Source organism: Parambassis ranga, chromosome 15 (genome assembly GCF_900634625.1).
Source record: "Parambassis ranga chromosome 15, fParRan2.1, whole genome shotgun sequence".
Taxonomy (NCBI): Eukaryota; Metazoa; Chordata; class Actinopteri; family Ambassidae; genus Parambassis; species Parambassis ranga.
Window position 1 is genome coordinate 9764296 of NC_041035.1, and position 23536 is coordinate 9787831.

Sequence of the window (23536 nt, forward strand, 5' to 3'; positions counted from 1 at the left end):
CACACACACACACACACACACACACACACACACACACACAAGAGAGAGACACACAAACACAGCACAGCCCTAGATGCTCTGAGAGCATTACTGATGCTTGGTTGTCACTGTAAAATCTCCAGGTATGTAAGAGACTTGTTATTAGTTACCACTGTGTTTAGAAAAGCTCCATGAAATGATGATTCCTATTTGGCTGTGTTGTAACTCAGCCTCCACTTGCAGCTGGGAGGTTTAACCATAAGTGCACAAACATAATTTTACATATTCAAAGGGTTTATGTATAGTAGTTTATTAAAATGGAAAATACAGCCACAAATCCAATGAAACTTATGCACAACTTGATAGATTTGCACAAAAAATAAATAAATATGCAATATGAGGGGAAATATCCTCTAAGCTGTGTTGGAGCGTCACATGTAATGTAAATTTTATAATGAGTGAGGGTATGTATTAACAGTTTTCACATACTTTTATTCCATCCTATTAACGGATCATTAAATAAACTATTAAAAATAAAATATGTACAAAACATTCAGCTTTCATTCGTTCTATATTCATGCTGCAAACAGGTTTTTTTTTATTATTTGTTTCCTGCTCTGATGTCTTCAGTAAGCGTTCTCCACAGCAGCAACAGCCTCTTTGCAGACAGGATCCAGTTTTCCATCTCCACCTTTGAGGACAAACACCAGGTTACCTGACTTGACTGACTGGCATCACCATGAGGTAACACGCAGCTCCGCTATACTTGAACTCACCAAACTCCAGCTCCTTTATTTCACAGCTGAACACGACCTCCCCGCTGACCACCAGCTCCACCATGTTCCACTCGTGCGTTTCCTCCAGGACGCAGCGGTGGCCGCGCGCTCTTAGAGCAGCTGGGGACATGTTGGACGGTAAAGATGACAGACTGACATTTGAAGCCGGACAAACAGCGATCTGACTGGGGACGTAACGTACCTTGGAGGCCCTGCAGGCGGAAGGTCCTGTGCTGCACCACTCCGCTGGATTCATACGGTCCGTAGCAAAGTGTCACCCGCGCATTGGCTGGCATTGTTGGTTTGTTGTGCACATTGAACAATGGTCACTTGGGTGACTGTCACACACTGCGTCACATTCTGACATCACAAATGGGTGAAAATTTTAAAGGCTGAGGATGGAGGTAGAGTTTATATATTATTTATTTATTTATTTATTTATTTATTTATTTGTAGTGTATAAGATATTTGTAGTGTATTTTAAAGTTTAAACATTATTTAAGGGTTAAACTACAGAAACAAACATGATGTCTCTCCCAACATTTGGAAGCGCCTTCCTATTTTATAGAAAAGAAGTTAGTCACCAGCCTCAGAATCTGCAAATTAACAGCACCTCAGATCAGAGCCCAGAAGCAGACACATCTCAACATCAGCTGTTCAGAAGTCATGGTTTATGGTTAAATTGCTGCAAAAAAAGAAACTGAAGAGAAAGAACAACAAGAAGAGAACTGCTTGGGCCAACTTGAGTCAACTTTAGACCAATAGAAACCTGTTCTTTGGTCTACTAACTCTAAATGTGAGATTTTTGGTTCCTTCCAGTAACAGAAGTGGTGGTCAGATGTGATGATGTAGGGGTGCTTCGTGTATTTATGTAATCCGTATGGCTACCACAGACATTCTGCAGCAACATGCCATCACATCTGATTGTGCTTAGTGGAACCAATGACCATAAACACTCTTCCAGGCTAAGAACTGTTGGACCAAGAAGGAGAGTGGTAGCGTGCTGTGTCAGGTGATCTGCCCTCCACATTTACATGACTTAAGCCAATTGAGATGGTTTGGTATGAGTTAGACTGCAGAGTGAAGGCAAAGCAGCCAACAAGCGCTCAACAACCCTAAGAACTCCTTCAAGACTGTTGGAAAACCAGGTGACAACCTCATGAAGCTGACTGAGAGAACACCAGGTGACCTTAATTTGATTTTGGCACATATCTTTTAATCATCCACAATATAAATACCACCACACAGTCACACAGTCAGAGATCACTTCTGGTAAGTGATTTTTTTTAAACATAGTCCCTGTAACATTAGATCATATCATAAAAAAATAAATAACTTAATACTTATATTTTACCCTGTACAAACACAGTTTTTTTACACACATACATTGTTTGACTGAAAAGTATCCTTTTAAAATCTTACACAATTACATTTTATTTATTATGTACACAAGCACAGTGTGAGTCCCAGTATATGGAGAACAGTACAGAACACTCTGGTTAAGGATTTTATAAAAGGATACTTTTAGAGCGGGTGCTGCAATAACTCCACATAAACAAACAGACATTTGCATAGAAGACTGCACAAGCATTAGATGGCAGCATGCGGTCTGCAGTTGCGTCACAATCGGACAACGGTCACCATTTATCATAAATGACAGTCTGATAGACAGATGTCATAGACAAAGTAATGAAGATGTGGAAATCTGAATTCATCTAGAGGGTAATCTAAGCTTTTGCACTGGCTGTCCAACAATACAATCTCTATATAGCCTAGATATATACTATATATATGTATTTATCTTTTCATTTTCTGTGTTTATAATATAACTATCAACAGTAGAGATCTGGCTCTAATTCTTCTCAACCAAAAATATATTATTTAAAACCATAAATATTCTCTAATAATAGTTCATTGTTGTCAGGACTTCATATGTTATACACCACAACAGTAAATTTGTATCACATTTATATAGTATATCTAATGACTGACATTATAGCAACACAAAACCACACATTTAAAATCACCACTATGATTTACTGCCATTCTTCCACGCCTGAGCCTCTACCTGTGAGGCAGTCTGTGTCTGGGCCTCCACTGTAGTCTGCTCCGGCGTCTTCACCAGAACCTGGGGAACGGTGTGCTGATTCTTGATCAAGTCAGATGGACTCTGAGGTGTTTTGTTCTGCCAGTTTGTTTCCGTTTGCGTGTGTGTCTCCAGCATCTCCCCCTGTCTCTGCTCAGTCGAAGCTGAGCCGTTGTTGGTTTTAGAGTTGCAGAGGTCCCTCATGTCCAGCAGTCCCTGCACCAAGCATTTCACAAAGTCCGCTGAACATGTCTGAGGGCTCTCACGGAAACTGGACACAGAGAAGATAATGTGGTCTGACTGAGGGTTGTAGCAAGCGCCGTATCCGTTTGGAACCACAGGACCATAGCAGCAGAACATCTCAACTGTAGTAGGGACCTGAGGGAAGAGTAAATGCTGACAGTTTAACTAGTGTAGATCATTCAGTTTGATGATGTGATGATGTACCAGTACAGTAATTTCAAGGGTCTAATATCAATGTTTCTTAAGTTATAAAAACCATTGGGCTGACAGAGTTAAACATACCTGACTTGTAGACAGAATGAATTGGTTACTAATGAGATAGGCCTCATCTTTGAATATTTCTGGCTTCTCCATCTTCATTTCCTGTGCAATCTCACGTAGTCCTAGTAAGTGATTGTCTATTGCCATCCCTGTAATAGCCTGAGAAACATCAAGTTTGTTATTGTATTTTTATTTAATATAAAAAAACACCATAATCTTAAAAAAAAGAGATTGTTTACCAGAATTGTAAACTTTGTCTGTGCAGCTGTAGCACCCCGTAACAACTCCATCTTCTCCATGTCCTGCGGATGTAAAAACAGACAATATGAGGTGATCAACTCAATCGATCGTTTCAGTGTTCAGACTAATTGTTTAAAAGCAGGACTTTATGTCCAGTAAACATCTTACACTTGTGCTGTTTTTCCCATCAGTCATCGCTTTGACAAATGCCAGGGCCTCAGGTGTGGCTGAGCGAATGTTATCTACTCGGCCTTCCTTGAAACGACGTATAGAAGCACTCTCATAGGTCGCCACTGGTCTACCATGACACCTGCAGTAATGCACAAAGACACACAGCCTGGTATCTCATAGTCCGGGTAAAAGCAGTCAAATTTAAAAATCATTGCACATTTGTTTCTCAGCACTATGTGGTCCTATATGTACACAAATCATTAAGGAGTCGTGTTTCATATGGATCCGGTACCATCGTCGCTGTCATAATGCCAGTCACCGAGTCATGTTGGGAAGGTGGGAGCAGTTTGAGGTGCCACATAAGGTGAATATTGTTGTAGGAATTTAAGTACACACAGGTGGCAGCCATCCCACTCTGAGCTGCAGCAATGTCATTTTTGTCAGCTTCCTACACTCAAGAGAAAAGCATTCCCTTTGCATCCCATAGAACAGACCGTTCCCTTGCCTCACTGCTTTGTCTTTCTTGGGAGCTGGAGACTTAGAGTAGGTTTTGGTTCGTCTCCTGTTGAATATGGTGAAGCCTGATCCACGGTTAGAAACCCATCGAGAAATGTCTCAGAAAACTGCCTCTGCTCCTGTGGGAGATACTGAGCTCTGTGGCAATGTACTGTTCATCTGTCATGGATCTTGTCTATGGTCTCTGTGGGCGGCTTTCAAGCACAATGGTCATCTTCCAGCGTCTCTCTGCCACACTTGAATTCAGCAGCACCTCTTGACTATGGACGCCCTGAGTGTTGCTACAATGTCCTCATGGATCTCCTTGGGTGATAAGTCCTTGCGACTGAGGGAGAGGATATTGTCTGCTTTGTTTGTCTTCAGCTTTGACATGCAATTTTAAATTACCAGAAACAAACTTGTTGAGTCTGTCCTGTAATACTCGTGTCTTTCTTACCTGTAGTAGGCTAACTGAAGAGCGACCTGGATGTAGGCATCTGGGCTCATTTTCTGCTTCTTGATGAACTCTTTTCCATAATTGTAGAACTTATGCACATTCATGTCCAGATTTCTCACCAACCTAAACCGAAGAGCACAATTTTGCATGAGCAGAAAGCATTTCTTCTTTGATTGTACAAAAAAGTACTGTAAAGACCTCTGCAGTTTGTCGGCAGACGAGCTGAGGAGTTTGTGAATCTCAGGAGTGCATTTCCAGCGAAGTCTGCGCGGTGCAGGCAGCTCACTCACACTCGCAGCTCTGACCAGCTTTGATGGACTGCCGATCCTGGTATCAAATGCAGGAAATAGAGTTGAATTTAGCAAATGTGTATACACTAGTAAATATTTCCAGAATCTGTGTTGCTCTCACATGTATTTGAGGAGATATTCTGTACACTGTACAAGGACAATCCCTTCAAAGGGTGAGTGTTCACACACAACTCCACAGCAGCCATCTGCTCCTATGACGAACTGACACAGAAACATGGTTTTGAAGCGCATTCTTAGATTAGTTAAGATCCAGTTAATCTCTAGTTACACAAAGTAATGCATGTACATTAATTAGCTTCATTTAAATGTTTTTAATCTGACATGGGATTGTCTTATAACACCCACTGTGAGGGATGAACATGAATTTATTCAGTCAGTTAGTTCCCTAGAACAACATTATCTGACAATTATCTATGATGAATCTATTATTAGTCAATAGCTACTATTGAACAGCACACTGTGTTATTTCCTGCGCTCACTGACCTGCATAGGCTTGTCATACCAGCGGTTGCCTCCGTTCTTGGCCACTCCACCTCCGTGCAGCATCAACATGGCACGAGTTGTGTCACTCAGCTCAGGACCACTGGGGTCGTCCAGACAGACCAGACACAGACACCGCTCAATCATGTCCAGGGAGTCCCTGTTGGTGGACTCTACAGGAAAAGACGGTTAGTCTGGTAGAAAATCCTGACTTAAAGAGAGTTCTGTTTAAAAAAATATGCACCTCTCATTAGTACACTGCGAGATGCAGCCCACTCTGTCCGTCCATCTGACGTGAGTAGACCTATAGGTGGGTGCTGCTCTTCCTCGCTGTCGGCCATCTTGACAATCTTCTCCAGCTGAGTCAGCAGGTCTCGCTCATTTAGTTTACGGAAGTTGATGACCACATCCAGCACAAAGAACTGGACAAAAGTTCAGATTGGACACAAACAGTTTTCAGGGAAGAATCTGATCTAAAAAAAAAAACAAAGTTGTCATTTTTATTATCTAAACTTTAAAGCTTGCATGATTGTCTTTTTGTTTCTTGGCCAGTCAGACAGTTGCAGTGGAAGCATTGTGTTTAAAGAACTATCACTTCAGGTCAAAATTAGTTTTTAATCTTTGACACTGCATTTTTATTCGAGGTGGTGAGATCTGAAATTGCTTATGTTTTTTAGAGGCTGTGAATATAAAAAAATAACTGTTAATTTTTCACCAATATTTCAGATAATGTGTCAGATTTGTATTTGCAGATTGGAAATATAAGCACTATGAGCTCACATGTCAACTGACAACCTATATCAGCTACAGATAAAGTGTAGTGTGGTAGAAGCCCTGAGTGAAGGGGGTAATGGAATCAGGCTGGTTAGTTAAGATTTGTTTTTCTGACCTGGTTTTTAAAAGCCACAATGATGTGTTCAGGTTCTGGCATCACGCTGCTCTCCTGGGCCACGAGTGTGTCTCTCTCAGGTCCCGGCAGGCGGTAGGAAGTGAAAAGGCGATAGTACTGCTCCATACAGAGAGGGGTTCCAGCCAGCTGGCCTCGGGCATAGTCCACAGGCAGAGCTCGACTACACAAACAGACACAGCTTTGTTATGCCTTTTGATTGCACATGGACCAGGTGAAGATGTGATTGTGTTTGAATTAACTTACGCATCAACAAGGGTCTTGTACTCCAAAACTCCTGAAATCAAGTGTGCAGCAAACCTACAGGAGAACATAACTCTGGTTAGTGCTCACAAGACACCCACATTGTACTTGGTGTTTGATTTAGTGTGTGGCTTTGTCTCACTTAACAACATAAGTGCTTTATGTAAATCATCTGGTTAAGGAGCCACTTCAGATCAATACCATTTTACCAAACCTCTCACCGTCCATTACCCTCGCCTCTAGTAACCCGGCCTGGCCTCTGAGCCCTCGAGGTCTTTCTGGGTAATGACCCTATCCGTCAGCAAGGAAGTGTTCAAGTTGCAATAATCAAGCAAAGATGAACAATCACCTCTCAAATTTCCATGCAGCCTGAAGATTTTTACTGCTTATTGTTGTGGTGTCTGTTGTTGAAGATGAGTGTTGACAAATGTTGTGGGATGAAGGATCCCTTCCAGGGTGTTCATCTGTCCTGTCTTATTCTTTCACTCTGTAACATGTCATTCATCTGTCTCTGTGTGTGCAGTGTCTCACACCTTAACCAGTCAATGGGGGCCCTGAAGTTCTGGAGAGGGAAGACCATCGCTGGACTGGAATTGACAGGTAGGGCCAGTCTGTTGTTCAGGTACATGTCATTCAGCCAGTAGTTGTACACCTGTGACATCCATAGGAAGAGATAGAGATCACTGTTACAGTCTGTACTTTAATGTTTGTAAAAAGACTTTTTGAATCTCAGTTAATAAACAGACAAATATGCATGTCTGCCTAATGTTAAACTGAACTAACATGAATTAAGTCACTTTAATTCCTTTGATTAGTGTTTAAATACCCAGTTTGCTTTTCTCTCTCTCCTCTCCTCGAGTTTGCTCTGTAGTAGCTCCCCCACTCCTCCAGGGGCTCCAAACTGCTTCACTATATTTTGCGTCTTGTTGAATTGTTCCTCTGTGAGCAGGTGCTTCATACACTTCAGGTACATTTCCATAGTGTCTGTGAGGCTGGGGAGCGGCAGCTTTGGGAGATCCTGAACAGTGAGGAAAAACTTTTAACATCCAAGTCTCCCTATATGCAGGCATTATGTATCAACACTAAAATCAACAATATTATAAACATCTGATCAAACTTGCGCTTTTAACATAAGAACAACTAAATGTTTCGCTTCATTCTCATAATTTAATCACTTACATGGATTTCATTGGTCTGACTAAAATATGTAAAAACTGACTTCTCTCATGCAGTTATAAATAAAAAAGATACCATGATAACAAAAATGCATAATAATTCAGATATAATTCAGAAGATATTTACATCTTCGCCCCCTAAATCTTTGGAGGGCTCTCGGTCCAGGACTGGCATGTTGGCGGCGCAGAGGGACAGTCAGCCAGGCAGGTTGATGTGGCACAGCGCCTGTGTCCACAGATAATACTGTAATAATAAGAATGAGAATAAGAATATATGTACGTACGTATATGAAATGAAATCAGTCGTTGATACTTTCTAAAATTTAAGTGGAAATGGTGAATTGGATTAAAACTATTAAAAAGATTGCATGCGCACCTTGTGAGGTTTTAATCTGTAGCATTCTTTTTCCATTCTCATCATAAATTTGAACATGCTCTCATAAGTAAAAAAAATAAGAAAAAGAAAAAAGAGCGATAAAAATAAAATGTCTTACTCAGATGGCAGAAGGGGGAAACTGTCCTCTCGTCCTGGTTCTCAAACAAGTCGTTCAGGTTGGTCCATCTTCCCTTGAATCCATTTCTGGCCGAATTCCTTTAAGATTTGGCTTCTTGGATCTTTTATCATTTTACGCATCTTTCTCTCCCCCCTGCGTGGCACGAGCACAACTCCCTTAGCTGGCTCAAGAGAGATGCTGAGAAGGGTACCTCAGCCTCCAAGTGAGGCTCCTCCCAGAAGTCCTGCTATTCGCCGAGAAGTTTATTTGGCACTTCACATGTACAACCCCACCTTATTATATAGACGCCGGGCTGAGCGCGCCTGACGCTGATACACATGCTTGAGCAGCAGAACAATTAGGACCCAGTTTTACAGAACACGGATTTGTCTTCTTCTGTGTCTGAGAGTTTTTGTTAGATGGGTTCATAGATTTCTTTTACCTGACGGATAATATAGGCGTTGGATGGTTATTAATATTTGCAAAGATTTGCGAAGACAATCCTTATGACAGCACAGGATCTTATATTAAATGATTGTTTTTTTTGCTCTCATTTAATTGGAGCATTTCCTTTTTTTTATTACCCTTAAAGATCTCAAAACGTCACGCGTTAAGCTCTTAATTAGTTTATATTAGATGGGTTCATTAATGTGAAAAATATATTTTTATTATACTTTTTTTGTGGATAAAACAAAACAAAATACCATAAGCCGCAATAAATAATAACATTTATGACCCAAAGAAATGATTTCAATAAACCATCGCTTTCACATAATATTGATTTATTTATGTACATGAATATACATGTATGTACAGTCGCAGATCATACAAGGCTATGCATTCCAAAAATACATCATCCAAAAACAAACGAAACAAACAACAACACACAGATTTCCACCTTTTCTAAAACTGCCCCGTCACATATGTTGCATATTGAGTTCAGCAGCAAAATAAACACAGATCACGCTGAAAGACGCAAACGATTCGTTATTATACATTTACACACGATCCCTGAATACGTTAGAAGTCTGATAAATACTGTTAATGAATAGACATTTATTTCAGCATATGTTCCACAAAACTCACTTTAAAGTTTAAAAAACGCCAGCGCGCGTCTTTCTACTGCAAAAGCTGTGAAGCAACTTTGATTTGACAAAACCCAGAGGAATTATCACCAGAAGCCGTGAATAATTGATGTCGTTACACAGTCCTAATCATGTTATGCAATTGATTTCAATCGGACAGGATACACACAACTCGACATGGGCACTTTGATAGTTTTACACACAGTTTTAGAGGGTTTTTTACGCGTACTCTCCTCCTGAGGATTCCTCCTCTGAGTACGACCGTTGAGCAAAAGTCTCAATGCCATTCTCATCAATCGTTGTGCACAACCCCTTCCTCTTTTTCTCTCTCTGCTCCATCTTGATGGTGTCGTACAGTCCCGTCGGGCCGTCCTCCAGGAGCATATTTCTCTCGGAGAAAGAAGGCTTCATCTGCGTCACGTTCTTCAGCAGAAGGAGCGCCGGTGCGTAAAGCACATTGGCCAGCCCCATGCCCAAGTTGAGCTGGACAAAGCCCAGGTCGTGCACTATCTGTCCAGCCACCACGGGCCCCAGGGCATACGCCACGCAGTAGGAGATGTCTGCTATGGCGTACACGCTGCCATACACTGACACGTGCCGCACATCCACCAGGAACCCCAGTGTGGGCAGAAGTGCCGTGTCCACGAAGGCGATGCCAAAGCAGATGCCGCACAGCGGGATCATGAGCTGTCCAAAGTTTTTACAGGCCGGGACCGTGCAGGAGCTGGCGCCTATAAACACCATACCTATAGCCCCGTAAAACCACTGCAGGTGAGGGTACTTGGCTGCAAGTTTGACAGTAAGATACACACCCAGGACATGAGGGAAGAATGCAGGGAACCATGTCATACCGATCTCCCACTGGCTGGAGTGCATGTTTTCCTCCATCCAGTTGGCAATAGTTGGCTCGAGGAAAGCGAGAGGGATGTTACAAATGGTCAGAGCACCAGCCACTACAGCTATGTAAGGATCCAGCATCAGTTTATAAATGGGGGTGCCCACCGGCATGTTTTCCCTCTCCTTGTTGGAGAAGGGCTTGAGCACACATAGGCACAGAATGCCATCAGTGAGGCAGATGCAGGCCAAGATCAGGAAGGGCACCCGCTTCCCTGCGAACTCATAGAGGACCCCTCCAAAGGGGGGCGCCACCAGACTCCCAAAAGAAATGAAAGCCAAGGCAATACCCAGCGCTTTGCTCCTCTCTTTCTCCTCTGAGTACTTGTCTGCGATCATAGCGATCCCTGAAGTGTCCGCGAACGCAGAGCCGAGGCCCTGCATGCTGCGCGCCAGGAACAGAGTGGCGTAGTTGTCAGCGAAGGCAAATATAAGAGTGGAAAGAAACATGACATTGAGTCCGATGAAGAGTGGGATATCATAGCCGACCCTGTCTATAAAAGTACCGCTTAGCGGGTTCACCAGCAGCTGCAGGATGGCCTTGGAGGCAAAAAGAACGCCTATCTGTAGGTCGAAGTTGCCCTTCTCTACTTTGTGGGTGGTGCTGTTGGTGGAGTTGGTGTGCACTGCAGCTGCCTGGGCATGATCCGCTGCTTTCTGTAGCCCTTCAAGGTAGTCGGGTATAATTGGCACAATTACCATGTAAAGCATATTGTCTAAAAAAAGTGCAATACAGACTATTACTAGAATAATCCGTTTCTGCCGCTCTGGGTCTTGGATTGCGTTGCCCAGTTGTTTAGTTCTTTCGCCTATCTGGGACAATTTGGAGGCGGCAGACTGTGCCATGTTAGGGGCTTGTCCCTCTGGCTGCTCCATGACTTCCTCCCTCTCTGGCTCAAGTGTTGTCTTAAGAAAAATAAACTTCCACTTCCCCCAGTTTGTCTATAGAATTACGCACGCTTGGCACATCTGGGTTTTATTTTCTTATCCAGCACCGTGGGAGCCCTGAATAACTAGACTAGAACTTTCCTCTGCTTTACCTCTCCCCTGCGCTGTCCGTCATCGTACGCGCTTTTCCGCTCTCGTGACTTGGACTCGTTTTATCCCCGCCGTCCCTCGTTGCTTCATTGTCTCATATCCCGTCATTCAGGTGACGTGCTTGTCCTGGACAGCGATCACAGGCTAGAGGGAATCACCCACCGCTCGCAGTGCCACCGGCGTCCACCCGCGCTCTCGCTGAAGGTCCGTCTGCTGCACCCCTCTGGCTCCCACACGCTCCCAGCTGTCTCCAGTCACCTGTATCGCTGCGAGCTAAGTCATCATTTCACAGCAGCCGGACTGCTTTTTGTCGGCCGTGGAGGGAATGCATACTGCAGTTTGCTTACTCCCATAGGTATCCCCCCTTCCCCCCTCCCATCATCGGCGATGGCTGTGACGCACGGTCCTGCTGCTTTCCACCAGATCTTTTATGCTAATTAAACACAAAATCCCGAGTGCACACTGCTGTCCAGTCACTTGCTTCAAAGCAGAGAAGATGTTTGTTTCAGTTTATCTTTAATTAACCTCCTCATTTTGAAATCAACATTAGATTTTTAGTTTTATTTGACTGAGCTAAGTAAAATACCTAAATCGATAAAGCTCTTATTGCACTTTCTTTTTTTCTGTGGAATGTGTGTCCCACCTTCAGAGGCTCACTCCCTGAAACCGTCATTGAACAGATAGAGAAGTAATAATTTACTTCTGCTGTAGTTTCATCCCCTAACAGAAAAGCTTTCAGCAGCACTGACCCTGGCTCCAACCTCAATTTTGAAACACCCAAGAGCCAAGAACGACCTGCAAGATTTAGGTCCAAGTTTTAAAAAGTTTTCTTTTTCCACAATGGTTTATTAAACCTTTCTGTTGTTTTTTTTATACCTATTGTTTAATCTTGTTTTTAAGGAACGAATCTGTCTCTGTTGATGTCCTTTTATTTGCTGTATTGTTTTGTAACGCATGTTGAATCTCCTAGAGATAAATTGTTCTATGCAAATACAGCTTGATTTCACGAGTGTTTCTAAAGAAAACACTTCGCTTAAAACCTGCAGACCATAGATGAGCCTGGGTTTTAAACTCTGCTGGACACTGCCATCTACCGGTACAGACCGGCTACAGCAGCTGTCACAAGTATGTGTTGTAGTCAGTCATTTTTAAAGGATATTAGATATCAGCCTCTTTAAAGAAATTCACAGTGGTGTCTCTTAAAACATGAAAAAATGTGACTTTTAAAACAAACTGAAGTTAAATCAGAAATTAGTAAGTTTGATTTAACTTCCATAAGAAGTATTTTCTTCTTTTTGTTTTGGTCCTTTTGTTTTAGGAGCTCCGGTTTGTAGATGGAAGGTAGATCAGAAACATGAGACAGAGCAGCACTGACATCTAGTGGAGGAAGCAGGAGTTGGTGAAGGAACCTGAGAGCTGAGCTCTACTTGATCCCTTATGGGTCTGAACACAGAATGATAAGAATCTGTGGGTTTAATGTTAGATGGCAGGATTTAACTGGTATTTCTGAGTTCGTGTTGTATGTGAGCATGCAGCGAATGAATGAATATGAATATTTTTGAGATTTTTAAGTAGAGATTTGAGTGTTGACATCTCAGTTTGATAGACATGTCTAACAATTGTCTTTGGGGGGATTTGCTGTTTGTGCATCATGTGTCAATGCTCAACCAGTAGGTGTCCTCATGTCCCAATATATTTCCAGAGAATAGACCATGGTTACCTTTTCACAGTAACAGCTGCATCACATATGTGATGTAGCCATTACTGCATGTATACTACAAACTTCATTTATCAGCTCTGATACAGCAACATGCGAAGGCCAAGTTTAAACAACAAAACAAACCTTTAAAATGCGTAAACATGCATTTTAAGAAAATGTGAAAAATGGTTATGTCTAAATGAAATTGTATACTAAGACAGCACGCATAATAAATGTAATTCTGTGGGTTTTTTTTTACTTCTCAGAATAACAGACATAATAGCGAAGACAAATATTCTGAAGTGGTTCAATAGTTTAATACTCTGACTTCAGCTTCAAACACACTGCTCATTTCCAGTGTGTGAAACAAATCAGAGAAATGCAGACTGTCGTTGATCCCCAGAGCTTTATTTGACGTAGAAGGTTAAATCCAGCTAATAAATGTTAGGAATCTGACCAAAGGGGAGCTCAAAATGTTTCTGTTATATTTTTAGACTCAATGTTACATCACATTATTGAGAGAACAGCTTTGATAATCACATTTATTTCCCTCCGTGAACATACTGTAGCTGGGAAGCTTAAGCAGAGTCATGTAGGCCGGAACCCGGTGCTGGCTTCTGGTTCACCCAAGAGACTGCTGAGCTTCTCTCTCTCTCTCTCTCTCTCTCGCTCTCTCTCTCTCTCTCTCTCTCACAAACACACACACACACCAGTATGTGCAGAGCCTGTGACACAGGAAAAGTTACAGATAAACACACACAGCCAGTGTACACACATTTCTTCACCCTTCAGTTTTAATTCTCTGTCCTTTTTTTTGAAGGCGGAGCCAGCAGCAGCATCCTCATAACTGCATTGGCTGTGTTAGAGGATCAACATTTGTGTCTGCCGATTCTGCTCTGATCTGATTTGAAACTAGCTCAGGAGATTCAAGATCACCACGTAATCTTGAGCGGTTGCCAAAGTATTAATTTCTAGCAGCTGTACAAAATCCCAATCCACTGCAACCTAAAGCACACAGTATCAACGTCAAATATAACCCTGTAGCAGCTGAACAGTTACAGCATAGGGTTTTTAATAGACTGGATTGTGTAAATGCATCATTTGTGAGTGTGAGTGGACTGGTTGCACAAGTTGCCTGGTCATTTAGAAAGGCTATCAGAGTTTGAAGGGGTTGAATTCTTTGTGGAGCCTGCAGTGGTGGGAGCTGCGCTGAAATCCTGTCTAAATAGGCAAAAATCCCACAATATCCACATATTTAACTACCGATAACAGACATCCATTCCTGTTTCACATCAGTAAAATGTAAGCAAACACTGACAGTGCAAAATAAACATGCTTATTGATAGGGAAAGGGATTTTCTATAATAGAAAATGCAGGAGGCAGGAAGAAGGAAGACAGGACAAATAGGACAAAAATATATTACACATCATACATGTAACAAATTCTATGTTTGTTTTGTTTGTAAGGCTTGCTCAGAAAATTAGCAAAACTATCTTCTCTTAAAATTGTAACTACAGTCACATGTAATATAAAAAGGCTCCATAACTAAGTTGCCTGCTATTTTAGTGGAACCGACATCCAACAAAAACAAATTTTATTCTATCAGAGTTCAGACTGTTTGCATTCCAGCTGTTGAAGCAGGTTGAGAAATAATAATTGATAGTCTGATGCTTGCCTGAGAAATTTCAGGGTTTGAAAGAAGAAATTATTAAAAGATGAATCATTGAAATGAACAACCACAGGCCAACTGCTGCCAATCAGCTGCTGAATAATGAAGGGCGCCTGAAGGGAACCAGCGGTGAGCCTCACTTACTCAGGACTGCAGCTAGGTCTGACTACGTGGCTAACACCATGTGAGTGGAATAATAGATTTGTTAATGTAAGTGTGTTTTGTGCACAGATGGAAATGGAGAGCAATAAAAAATGAAATAAACATCCTTTAGCTGGTACAGCATCTGAAAAACAAGAAAAGTTGATTGGTAGCATAATCCATGAAGCTGAGAGGATTAAAAGCAGCATCATCCCTATGTGTGAAATCCATTCATTTAATCAAAGCATGTCTGCTGCTCATGCTATCTGTGGCCTTACATAATGTCAATGAAGAAGAGAACTGCATAATTAATATAGAGTACAGGGACTGGCTTGGAGAAAAGTCACACAGTACTAAGCACATGCAAGTGTGGTTCACACAGGGTGATCCTTCCTACAGTGTATTGAGAGGTGGACTGTTGAATACAAATATGGCGGATAGAGAGCCCGGAGCATGACCTCTGTCCTAGAAGGCTGACCTCACCCCTGTCCTCACACAGGAGACAGCTGGTCACTGGGCCTGCACTACAGGAAATCAGACAATCTGCCATTTTGATGCAGAGCCTAAGAGATTTCACCAGCAATCTGTAACCATGATTGAGACCCTGTCACTCCAAAGAAAGTCCAGTTGTCTGGGATACAAAGTGAGTCATGCTGGTGGGTTGCCAGTAAAAGTATCACAATATTTGGGTCACCTACACTGAACTTTAAGACAGCTATCGCAGAAAATTAAGATTTATGTGTGTGGCTGAAACTTAGAGGACAGCAGGACAACATTCTATCAAACAGGAAGGAGGACTTGAACATGGTGGATTTGAACATGTCTGACACTGTTTGGCACCATCAGGCTACTGCAAAGAATTCTGATGCACTTGGGTAAGACTAAAGGAGAGAGTGAGTGGACCTATTCCAGGTGTTCACGTGGAATCAAAGCAGCACCCGCAGAACATTTATGAAGCCTAAAATGATTTTAACATTGTGCTCGTGACAGCAGAGAGTTCACTTCTCATCAGGAGATGTGAGCATGTGTGTTGATGTAAGTCAGGGTGTGAATAGTGTGAAAGTGTCCACCCCTTATTGGTCAAAGTGTGTGAGGTTTAATGATTTAAAACAGTGATTTCTAAAGGGCAGTGACGCACAGCTCCACTTTAATCCAGATTACACTGAGGCAGTAATCCTGTAAAAATACTGTTTCTTCAAAACAAATATGTTTTTCTAATATGCAGCGTGTTAGGTGGTTATTGTTATCTTATGGTTTAAAGAGACTTACAGTGTTGCTATATATCAGCTGGTGTCATGTAAATCATGCTGCATACAAACGGTATGGTTGAATTGATTGGAAGAGCAGCCGTTTTTAGCATTACCATTGATTGTCCTGTGGTTCCTCAACAAGAGCGTGTGTGTGTGTAGTCTTATGATGTCAGGGTTATATAATCGGCTTCACATCTGACAGTGTGGTCGACCTGAGGCAGCAGACATTTCACCTTGTTTTCTCGCCTGGCTGGCTTGAGGTCAGTCATGAGGTGTTGTTATCGCTGCCTCATTCAATCAAGTCAAAGCGACAGTGATAAGACAAAAGTATGCACCAAGAGGAAAAACGACTCTAAGATGGCAGCAGTATCTGTTGCTGCGTGTGTCTGACCTCGGTAAAACTGTAGCATGAACATCGATTTCATTTCTGTTGTCTGTCTGAGGTTATTGTTGGCATGATTGACAGTTTCAGATGCACTGTATAATCTAGTGTTGCTCTGATAGTGAATCTGATTGATACATTACATTTATTCTGTTTCCTTTTTTCTGTCTCTAATAGAAACCAGCCTCCTCCTCTAGCAGCTCATCAGCAGTAAGTTCCTTTTCTTATCTGAGCTTCACAAGACTGAGGAAGCCACACAATGCGATCTATGTGGATCACATGATGTGCAGCTTTATGTTGATTGGGATTGGGGGGTGGGGGGCTGTCTCACAACCATCATCCCTTGCATTTGTTTTCCTCTCCCTCACTGCTGATTCATGTTTCTTTCTTGACCACTCTCTGTGATTTTCCTGCTCTCCTGCACTTGTGTAATCCTCTCCAAAAGCCCATATGGAAAATTCATTGGTTGACCAGACATAATCCTCAGTGAACTCTAAGTACCTGAATATGTTTGATTGTAGGAGAGGGGAAGCTGATAGAGAGGGGGGAAAAGCTAACTGTGCTTTCCAGCCAGACATTAAGATCTGAAGTAATCCAGCACAATTATGTTACATGTTTTTATTTCCCTAATGTTTAATATTACATCTGATTTGCTGAGTCAGTGATTCACTTCTGTATTGATCCTTAGAACAGTGATAGAAAAAAGATTTTAAAAATGGTGCTAGACGAGCTTCAACAGTCCGTTCATGTTAAAGGTCTGTGGCGGTTTAGGAAGTGGGGTCAAAGTAATGCTTCCCACCAGATGACGACTCCATATGTTCATCAGTGTGTAGGGAATCTAATAAAAACCTCATCAAGGTTCTGGTGCAACTTTGGCATTGATTTTAAGGAAAATAATCTGTGCAGCTCTTGTGGAAAAAATAATAATGTAATTCCATATCTGAAGAGCCTAATCTACACATTTTCCTGACTGATCACTCAACATTATCACATTATTATGCAACAACCAGCTCTGCTGTGACAGACTGTCATCAATTAATCTGCTTAGAAACCCTCCAACTGGGGGTTTCTACTGTATGTTACATCCTCTGAGTGTTGTCTTCATCATGCTAGTAGAAGACACACTTTGCTGTAATTGCACTGACACACAACCAGCGCTGAACTACAGTTGTGCTGTAATACCACAGTATAATAAAAACATACTGCTTTCACAGCTGGTTACACACCACTAGGTTTTCACTACACAATTATCATTTGCCAAAGGAATTTACAATAACAATCTGTCACGAGATACCTGCATAGTACTCAACTTTTGTCTTTTCATGGCCTGTACCAACCAAAATGATGCTGCATTAAATCCGCCTGGGAAGAGGCATTAGATTAGACTTCACACAAATACTTCAAAACCTCTGGGTATCTACATTTCTATTACTTTCTGCAAATTACATACATCAAATGGGCTTGACACAAAATCCACTTCTAAACAGTGTTTACAGGAATTCATTGGCACCTATCACTACACAAAGCCTACTATATATCTACTTACATTGTAAAGAAACGATCATCATCATCCGGGCTTCTAGTATCAAATGTCTTTTTAGCTTTCTGTAAAATAGGAACAATTTCAAAGGACTACATAAGAAGAGTCAGGGTGTGTGTGGGCCAGCTGACATGAAAACTAGAAATAAATCTGTCGTGTGTCTTGAGAGTATTCCTTTATTGTAAATTATGCATTCAATCTAAAAGGGTGGACTGGTTTTTGAAACCTACTGCAAGAATAGTGATTATATAATAACCAGTTTATTGTTTATTGTTTAACACTGTGGTTAGACAATACATTCTGAAGAAATTATTAAGGTTTGGACAACATATTAATAATGATATGAAAAAGTTTAATAGGTAAAGGCTCAGTAATAGAAGGCATTTAAAAGCATCATCAAAATATTCAACACAAGAAATAAACCTGCGCTCTTAGTTTAATTATGTTTTATGGACTCCCATCTTCATATGAAACACGAGTCTGGAGGCGAGAAGCATGTTCAGTTAATCTACAGCCACCGACTAATCTCTAAGTTCTGGTGGGGGCTGTGTGCTGAAGAATGGTCCTCTTGTTTAGAGGATTAATGCAGCGGTACCCTGGATACATGGATCACTCACACCCCTCGCAGAGCATGATGAGATCAGTGGCATGTGCACACTTTCACTGGCAGCAGTGATCAATGAAGAGTGTCGTCCTGATTGTCCATTTTTTTAGCTACATTAATTTATTCAGAGGCTGTTTCCTCATTATTTGGGTCTATGTCTGAGGAAACAAAGAATCAAAGTAAGATTTTTTTTAAAAAAAGATTGACAGGGCCCAGGTGCTGGTCTCTCAGCTGCAGACATGCTGATTGCTTAACTGTGTCACGCTTCAAATATTTTGGTTTAAGCTTCACAGTGTTCAGACTTTTTTTTTAAAGGGAATTATAAGTGAATAGGATATTTGACCAACATGAAAGACATCCGTTTGCAGTCAGCAATTCTTAAGTTGAACTTAAAATGAAAGTCACCCTCTATTTAATAAATAAATTACATTAAAATTGATAAAGCAAAGAAATCACATGTTACAGAAGTAGCCAAGTCCAAAGTTTTTCTATATGGTAGAGTGGACCTGCTCTCACTGGCCCCTTTGATCACTACAAGTTATTACACAATATTCTCCTTTAATATCCGAATTCTACAGAAACATTTAAAGAGCAACTTGAGGACAGATGTCTACTGCACAGGGGGAAATGGCTACCACTGTTCAATACACAACACAGTCATGCACAAACACTCACAGACACAAACACAGAGGTACCTGTGAGAAACCACCAGGACAGTAAGTGTGTGTGTGACTATTGCATGCTCAGTTTATTTGGACTTATTCTCAATTTGAGGCACATCAATCTTTTCCCCGGTTACGAACTGCCAGATGCCTCCTCTGTAGTTTTCATTCCCCAAAGCGTACAGGAAGGGGTTAATAGTGGGAGATGTCTTTGCCAGGATTGGAGCGATCTGGAAGAGATAATGTGGATGTCAGTACTTTGTTTAAATTGGTCAGATGGTGCATGTCTTTGGAGAAATATCTGATACTTCTGTTAGAGAATGGTGATGTAGAGTGAGCAAACTGCCTGAGCACCGATTTGATTCTACTGTTGTTGGACAGTATTACAGCTAGCAAACCACTTGTCTTCCATGCATTAGTGTTACACATTTGTGCCGTTATATAATTTATTGTTGGGTAATTCCACACTTTTGTTCCTAGAAATTTGTATCATGGATTATGCTGGTGTATTAGTGTAACAGGACCTTCACATAAGCTTTTATAAACAACCTAAAAAGTTAGGAAAGGTCTTATTTTTTTAAAAGCTGCAGTACAACCCATTCACACATGATCAACACACAATAAAAACACAGAAATCTTACAACCCGAGCCTTTACCTGTATGTACCATATCTACAAACAAACGGCTTACATGAGCTGTATTACAAAATGTGATAAAGTCATATTGGAGTGGATCTGTGTGAAAATATGCAGTATAAGTATTCTCACCATTCTGAGCTTTGGTGAGACCAGGTTGGCATTCTCCACAGCAGCATAGTAGGCCAAGATGCCGTATGGTCCCCAACAGCCCAGCATAGCCTTAAGAGGAGTGCTGGGGTTGAACTACAGAGGAGAAAGCATAAATATGTGAAGGAATGAGAGCTGGGGAGGAAAAAAATAGGATCAGAAGACGGACCGATTAGGCATCGACCGGAAGAGTGAAGCAGACAAATATGCTTTGTGTCATGAGGTTTTCTACACAGTGGCAGGTCACATGCCTGGAATAATGTCTGAGAGAAAGAGAGTATCTGTGCTAAAGTCCTTAATGCTAAGCTAGGAACAGTGAGGGGCAGCCTTCTGTAATGCAAAGGTCAGAGTTATTCTGAGGCCGATACAAGAAGCAACAGTCAACATCATAACACATATTTACACCATTTTCTTCCTCTCATATTTGTTTTTTTATACCACTTGTTCATTGAAACTTTTAATGTAGCTTTTTGAATTAAAACAAATGTGAAGGAAATTATATTAACCTCCTAAAGCCAGGAATGTTATCCAGGCCATGGAAATGTTTATGGGATCTCTGTTTTTCAACAAAAATGAGATGCTTTTGGATTATTATATAATTGCATTGTTCTGGTGGGAAGCTTCTTCACTCCATCTGACCTAGATGACTGGAAGTAATAGTCTTATGCAACACGCGATTCCGCCAAGTCTACTACTCCACTGGACAATCACAGATATACATTGTTCTCGTCCCTTGAATTTACTAAAGCATCCTGTCTTCCCCCAGTGGCATTGACCTACATATGACACAGAGTGCACGCTCCTCATTCACTGTCTGTTTTGTTGCTCTGAATAAAGGCCATGTGAGAGAAGAATCCCTCTGATTCCTTCCGGTGGGTGACTTGAAAGCAAGAAAAGTCTCTTACTGTATGTGGACTGTGTGCTGCTGTCAGCCTCTTCAGAATAATGTTCCTGCAGCATATTTGGTTTTTAGATAAACTGAGTTGGATGTGTGCAAATATGTAAATGACTGTATCTGAAATATGTGTTTGTGTTTACATGCATACATCTTCTGTAGGCAGACCCATCATATTATTGGACACATCTCTACTCACCCTGGGGTTTCCGGTCTTCTTGAACTTTTGTGAAATGGACTGGTAGGACGACATGACAACGAACACCTGGATACCCATGTTGAAGATGCTCATTGGGATCAAGTAGGACACGTAGTTTCTATGGAGAAGCACGCACAGAAGGCTATAAAAATGTGCTCCTGCAGAGGGATGTGATGTGTATTCATTGTGTGTGTGCTGTACCTGTCTCCCTTGGTGATGTCCAGTGTGCAGCAGGTCCTGAGGGGTTCGTAGTCGTATTCTCCCCAACCAATGAGGGGCATGGCGGACCAGAAGGCAGTGAAGAGCCAGACAAATGCAACCAGGCAGATGGCACTGCTCCACTGCAGCTTTGTTCCTGAGGAGATTCATCAGGACTATTTCACACACCCTCAGTAATGTTCAGACAGCTGGTAACTAGCTGTCTTAATGATTTATGACCAGCAGGTCGTTTCCTCCCCGTCATACCCTGCTGTAAAGATTGCCTAAAAATAGACTTTTATTTCTCAGTGCTGGAGAAGAAGGGTTTTTATTAACACCTCATGGGTACCTCATGGGTAGCAGTTTTAACTCTCCTTAAAAGAACTATTTACTACCAGAATGACCAGAGCGCTCATAAATGTAAAGACAACAGACCACTTGTTGTTCAGCTGGCTGCCTGAGGTCATGTGTCTGAGCCAGTGCTTCATGGTCAGGTGTGGTGAGCGGGAGGAAACGTGTAAAGCATCTGGTTTTGTTACTGTTTTTGTTTGTTTTCTCTTCCCTCTCAGGTGTCCACTTACTGGTGCAGTACTGGTGATATCTGTCCCAGGCGATGGCGGCTAAGAAGTGGATGCTGGCAAGTGCTGTCAAAAATCCCTGGAAACCGTGAGTCTGGCATCCATCGGAGCCATAAGGCCAGTACCTGAAGGCAGGTGATGTTTAATCATGAGTATAACATGCATACAAACATTCAAAGTGAGACCATTAAAGCAGCATGGAGAGCTGGATCAATACACATGTTTAAAGTAAAAACTGTTATTTCATCCAATGGGTTGAAAATAGCATGATTCCCTCTGCTTTTGCGCACTATTGACCTTAATTATCATTGATTACACATCTCGGTAAGGATTGTTCAGAAGGCCACATTTGTCATTGCCATTGTTTTTCTCATTTGTTTTAATATAGTTATGAAAGGGGCCAGTTACATCACTCACCTCAGAAAGCTGGAGAAAGCAGCGATCGTGGCATTCATGGAGATGCCAATATCAGCCATGGCTAAACTGAACACTAGGAAATTGCTGGGAGTCCTCAGCTCTCTCACTTTGAGGAAAGATACGATTGTCAATCCGTTTAGAAAGAAGCCCAGCAGACCTTTAGTGGGACACAAATAATAAAAAAAATTGTTACAATCTGGAGTGGAGGCGGTTTGGAGTCAGTGCGCACAGGCAGCGGTGCTTGCTTTTTGTCGCAGCCCTCATATGTCAACAAATATATCGCGTTTATTCCTGTGCCATGCGTAAATGTTAAAAATCTGCGACTTCAAATAGAAAAGCAACAACAGCTCATCTCCTAACGAAGCTTGACCAGGTCCTGTCATAGGTTAATGCTGCACACAGCAGGCACAGCCCTCGTATCTGGCCGAATTCCAACCCAGAACACTCACCCTCCACCAGCAGACAAGATCCCAGGGAAAACACATCGAAATCGGAGAAGCCCTCTGGTAACGGGTACGACGACACCATCCTGAAGCCGATTTGACAAAACAAAGTGCAGAGCTCTGTCACAGACTTTTCACTCCTCGCTGTCCGTTCCTTTACGACGTGCCTCAGTGTGACTGTAGAGAGCCCGTTTTTAAAGGGGCATTTCACGGGGAAAGTATGCGCTTTATTATGTAAAGCCCCTCTCTTTTCTGGCGCTCTAATCCGCGCAGGAATGTCTTAATGAACATAACCACACAAACCGTAACCCTTAATGCGCATTTGTCCACCGCAACAATGAAGCCTTCAAATTGTTACACAACAACAAGCCTTTGTTGTGGTGGTGTCCGGTGAGGATGCAGCCTCAGCTGGTGTCAAACAGAGAGACGACGTGTTGGACAGCGCACACAGGCTCTGTGCGTGGCTTTAAGGACGCTACAACAGGTGCGCACACCCCAAAGAGAGACACGTTTAATAAGATGAAGAGGAACAAATCATGACAGAGGAAGATTCCCCGTGTTTTTGCCACCTACAGGTCACATCCAGAGGCTACAGTGAGGATGGGTGTTTACTATAGCCCATCGATGATTTTACCCAATAGGCTGCACTCGGTTATAGATATAATGTATTTCACTTTATGCACATATGCATAGTAATTGTATTAATTGTCACACAGGACTCTTCTTCACTGATTTATG

The 23536-nt window shown here is 41.9% G+C and overlaps 4 protein-coding genes across 4 annotated transcripts; all 4 read right to left on the bottom strand.

The window, feature by feature from the left end:
* Window positions 1–605: 605 nt before the first annotated feature.
* On the bottom strand, window positions 606–1051 carry c15h10orf53 (chromosome 15 C10orf53 homolog). Its single transcript, XM_028424139.1, has 3 exons — window positions 958–1051; window positions 756–875; window positions 606–670 (listed from the first exon to the last, which is right to left on the bottom strand). Exons 1-3 carry the CDS (start codon window positions 1049–1051, stop codon window positions 606–608), a joined length of 279 nt encoding a protein of 92 aa, XP_028279940.1.
* Window positions 1052–2680: 1629 nt separating this feature from the next.
* On the bottom strand, window positions 2681–8483 carry chata (choline O-acetyltransferase a). The gene is made up of 15 exons (XM_028423592.1): window positions 8319–8483; window positions 7952–8068; window positions 7476–7667; window positions 7183–7301; window positions 6653–6706; window positions 6389–6569; window positions 5744–5921; window positions 5503–5672; window positions 5120–5220; window positions 4907–5035; window positions 4709–4831; window positions 3754–3895; window positions 3585–3647; window positions 3367–3504; window positions 2681–3219 (listed from the first exon to the last, which is right to left on the bottom strand). Exons 2-15 carry the CDS (start codon window positions 7997–7999, stop codon window positions 2785–2787), a joined length of 2073 nt encoding a protein of 690 aa, XP_028279393.1. The 5' UTR covers window positions 8000–8068; window positions 8319–8483; the 3' UTR covers window positions 2681–2784.
* Window positions 8484–9219: 736 nt separating this feature from the next.
* slc18a3a (solute carrier family 18 member 3a) lies at window positions 9220–11649 on the bottom strand. The gene has a single exon (XM_028423604.1). It carries the CDS (start codon window positions 11171–11173, stop codon window positions 9623–9625), a length of 1551 nt encoding a protein of 516 aa, XP_028279405.1. The 5' UTR covers window positions 11174–11649; the 3' UTR covers window positions 9220–9622.
* A 6739-nt stretch (window positions 11650–18388) lies between these two features.
* Window positions 18389–23081, bottom strand: rgra (retinal G protein coupled receptor a). The gene is made up of 7 exons (XM_028423670.1): window positions 22805–23081; window positions 22356–22512; window positions 21942–22063; window positions 21364–21517; window positions 21163–21280; window positions 20051–20164; window positions 18389–19513 (listed from the first exon to the last, which is right to left on the bottom strand). The coding sequence occupies exons 1-7, from the start codon at window positions 22881–22883 to the stop codon at window positions 19370–19372; spliced, it is 888 nt and encodes a 295-aa protein (XP_028279471.1). The 5' UTR covers window positions 22884–23081; the 3' UTR covers window positions 18389–19369.
* Window positions 23082–23536: the final 455 nt, after the last annotated feature.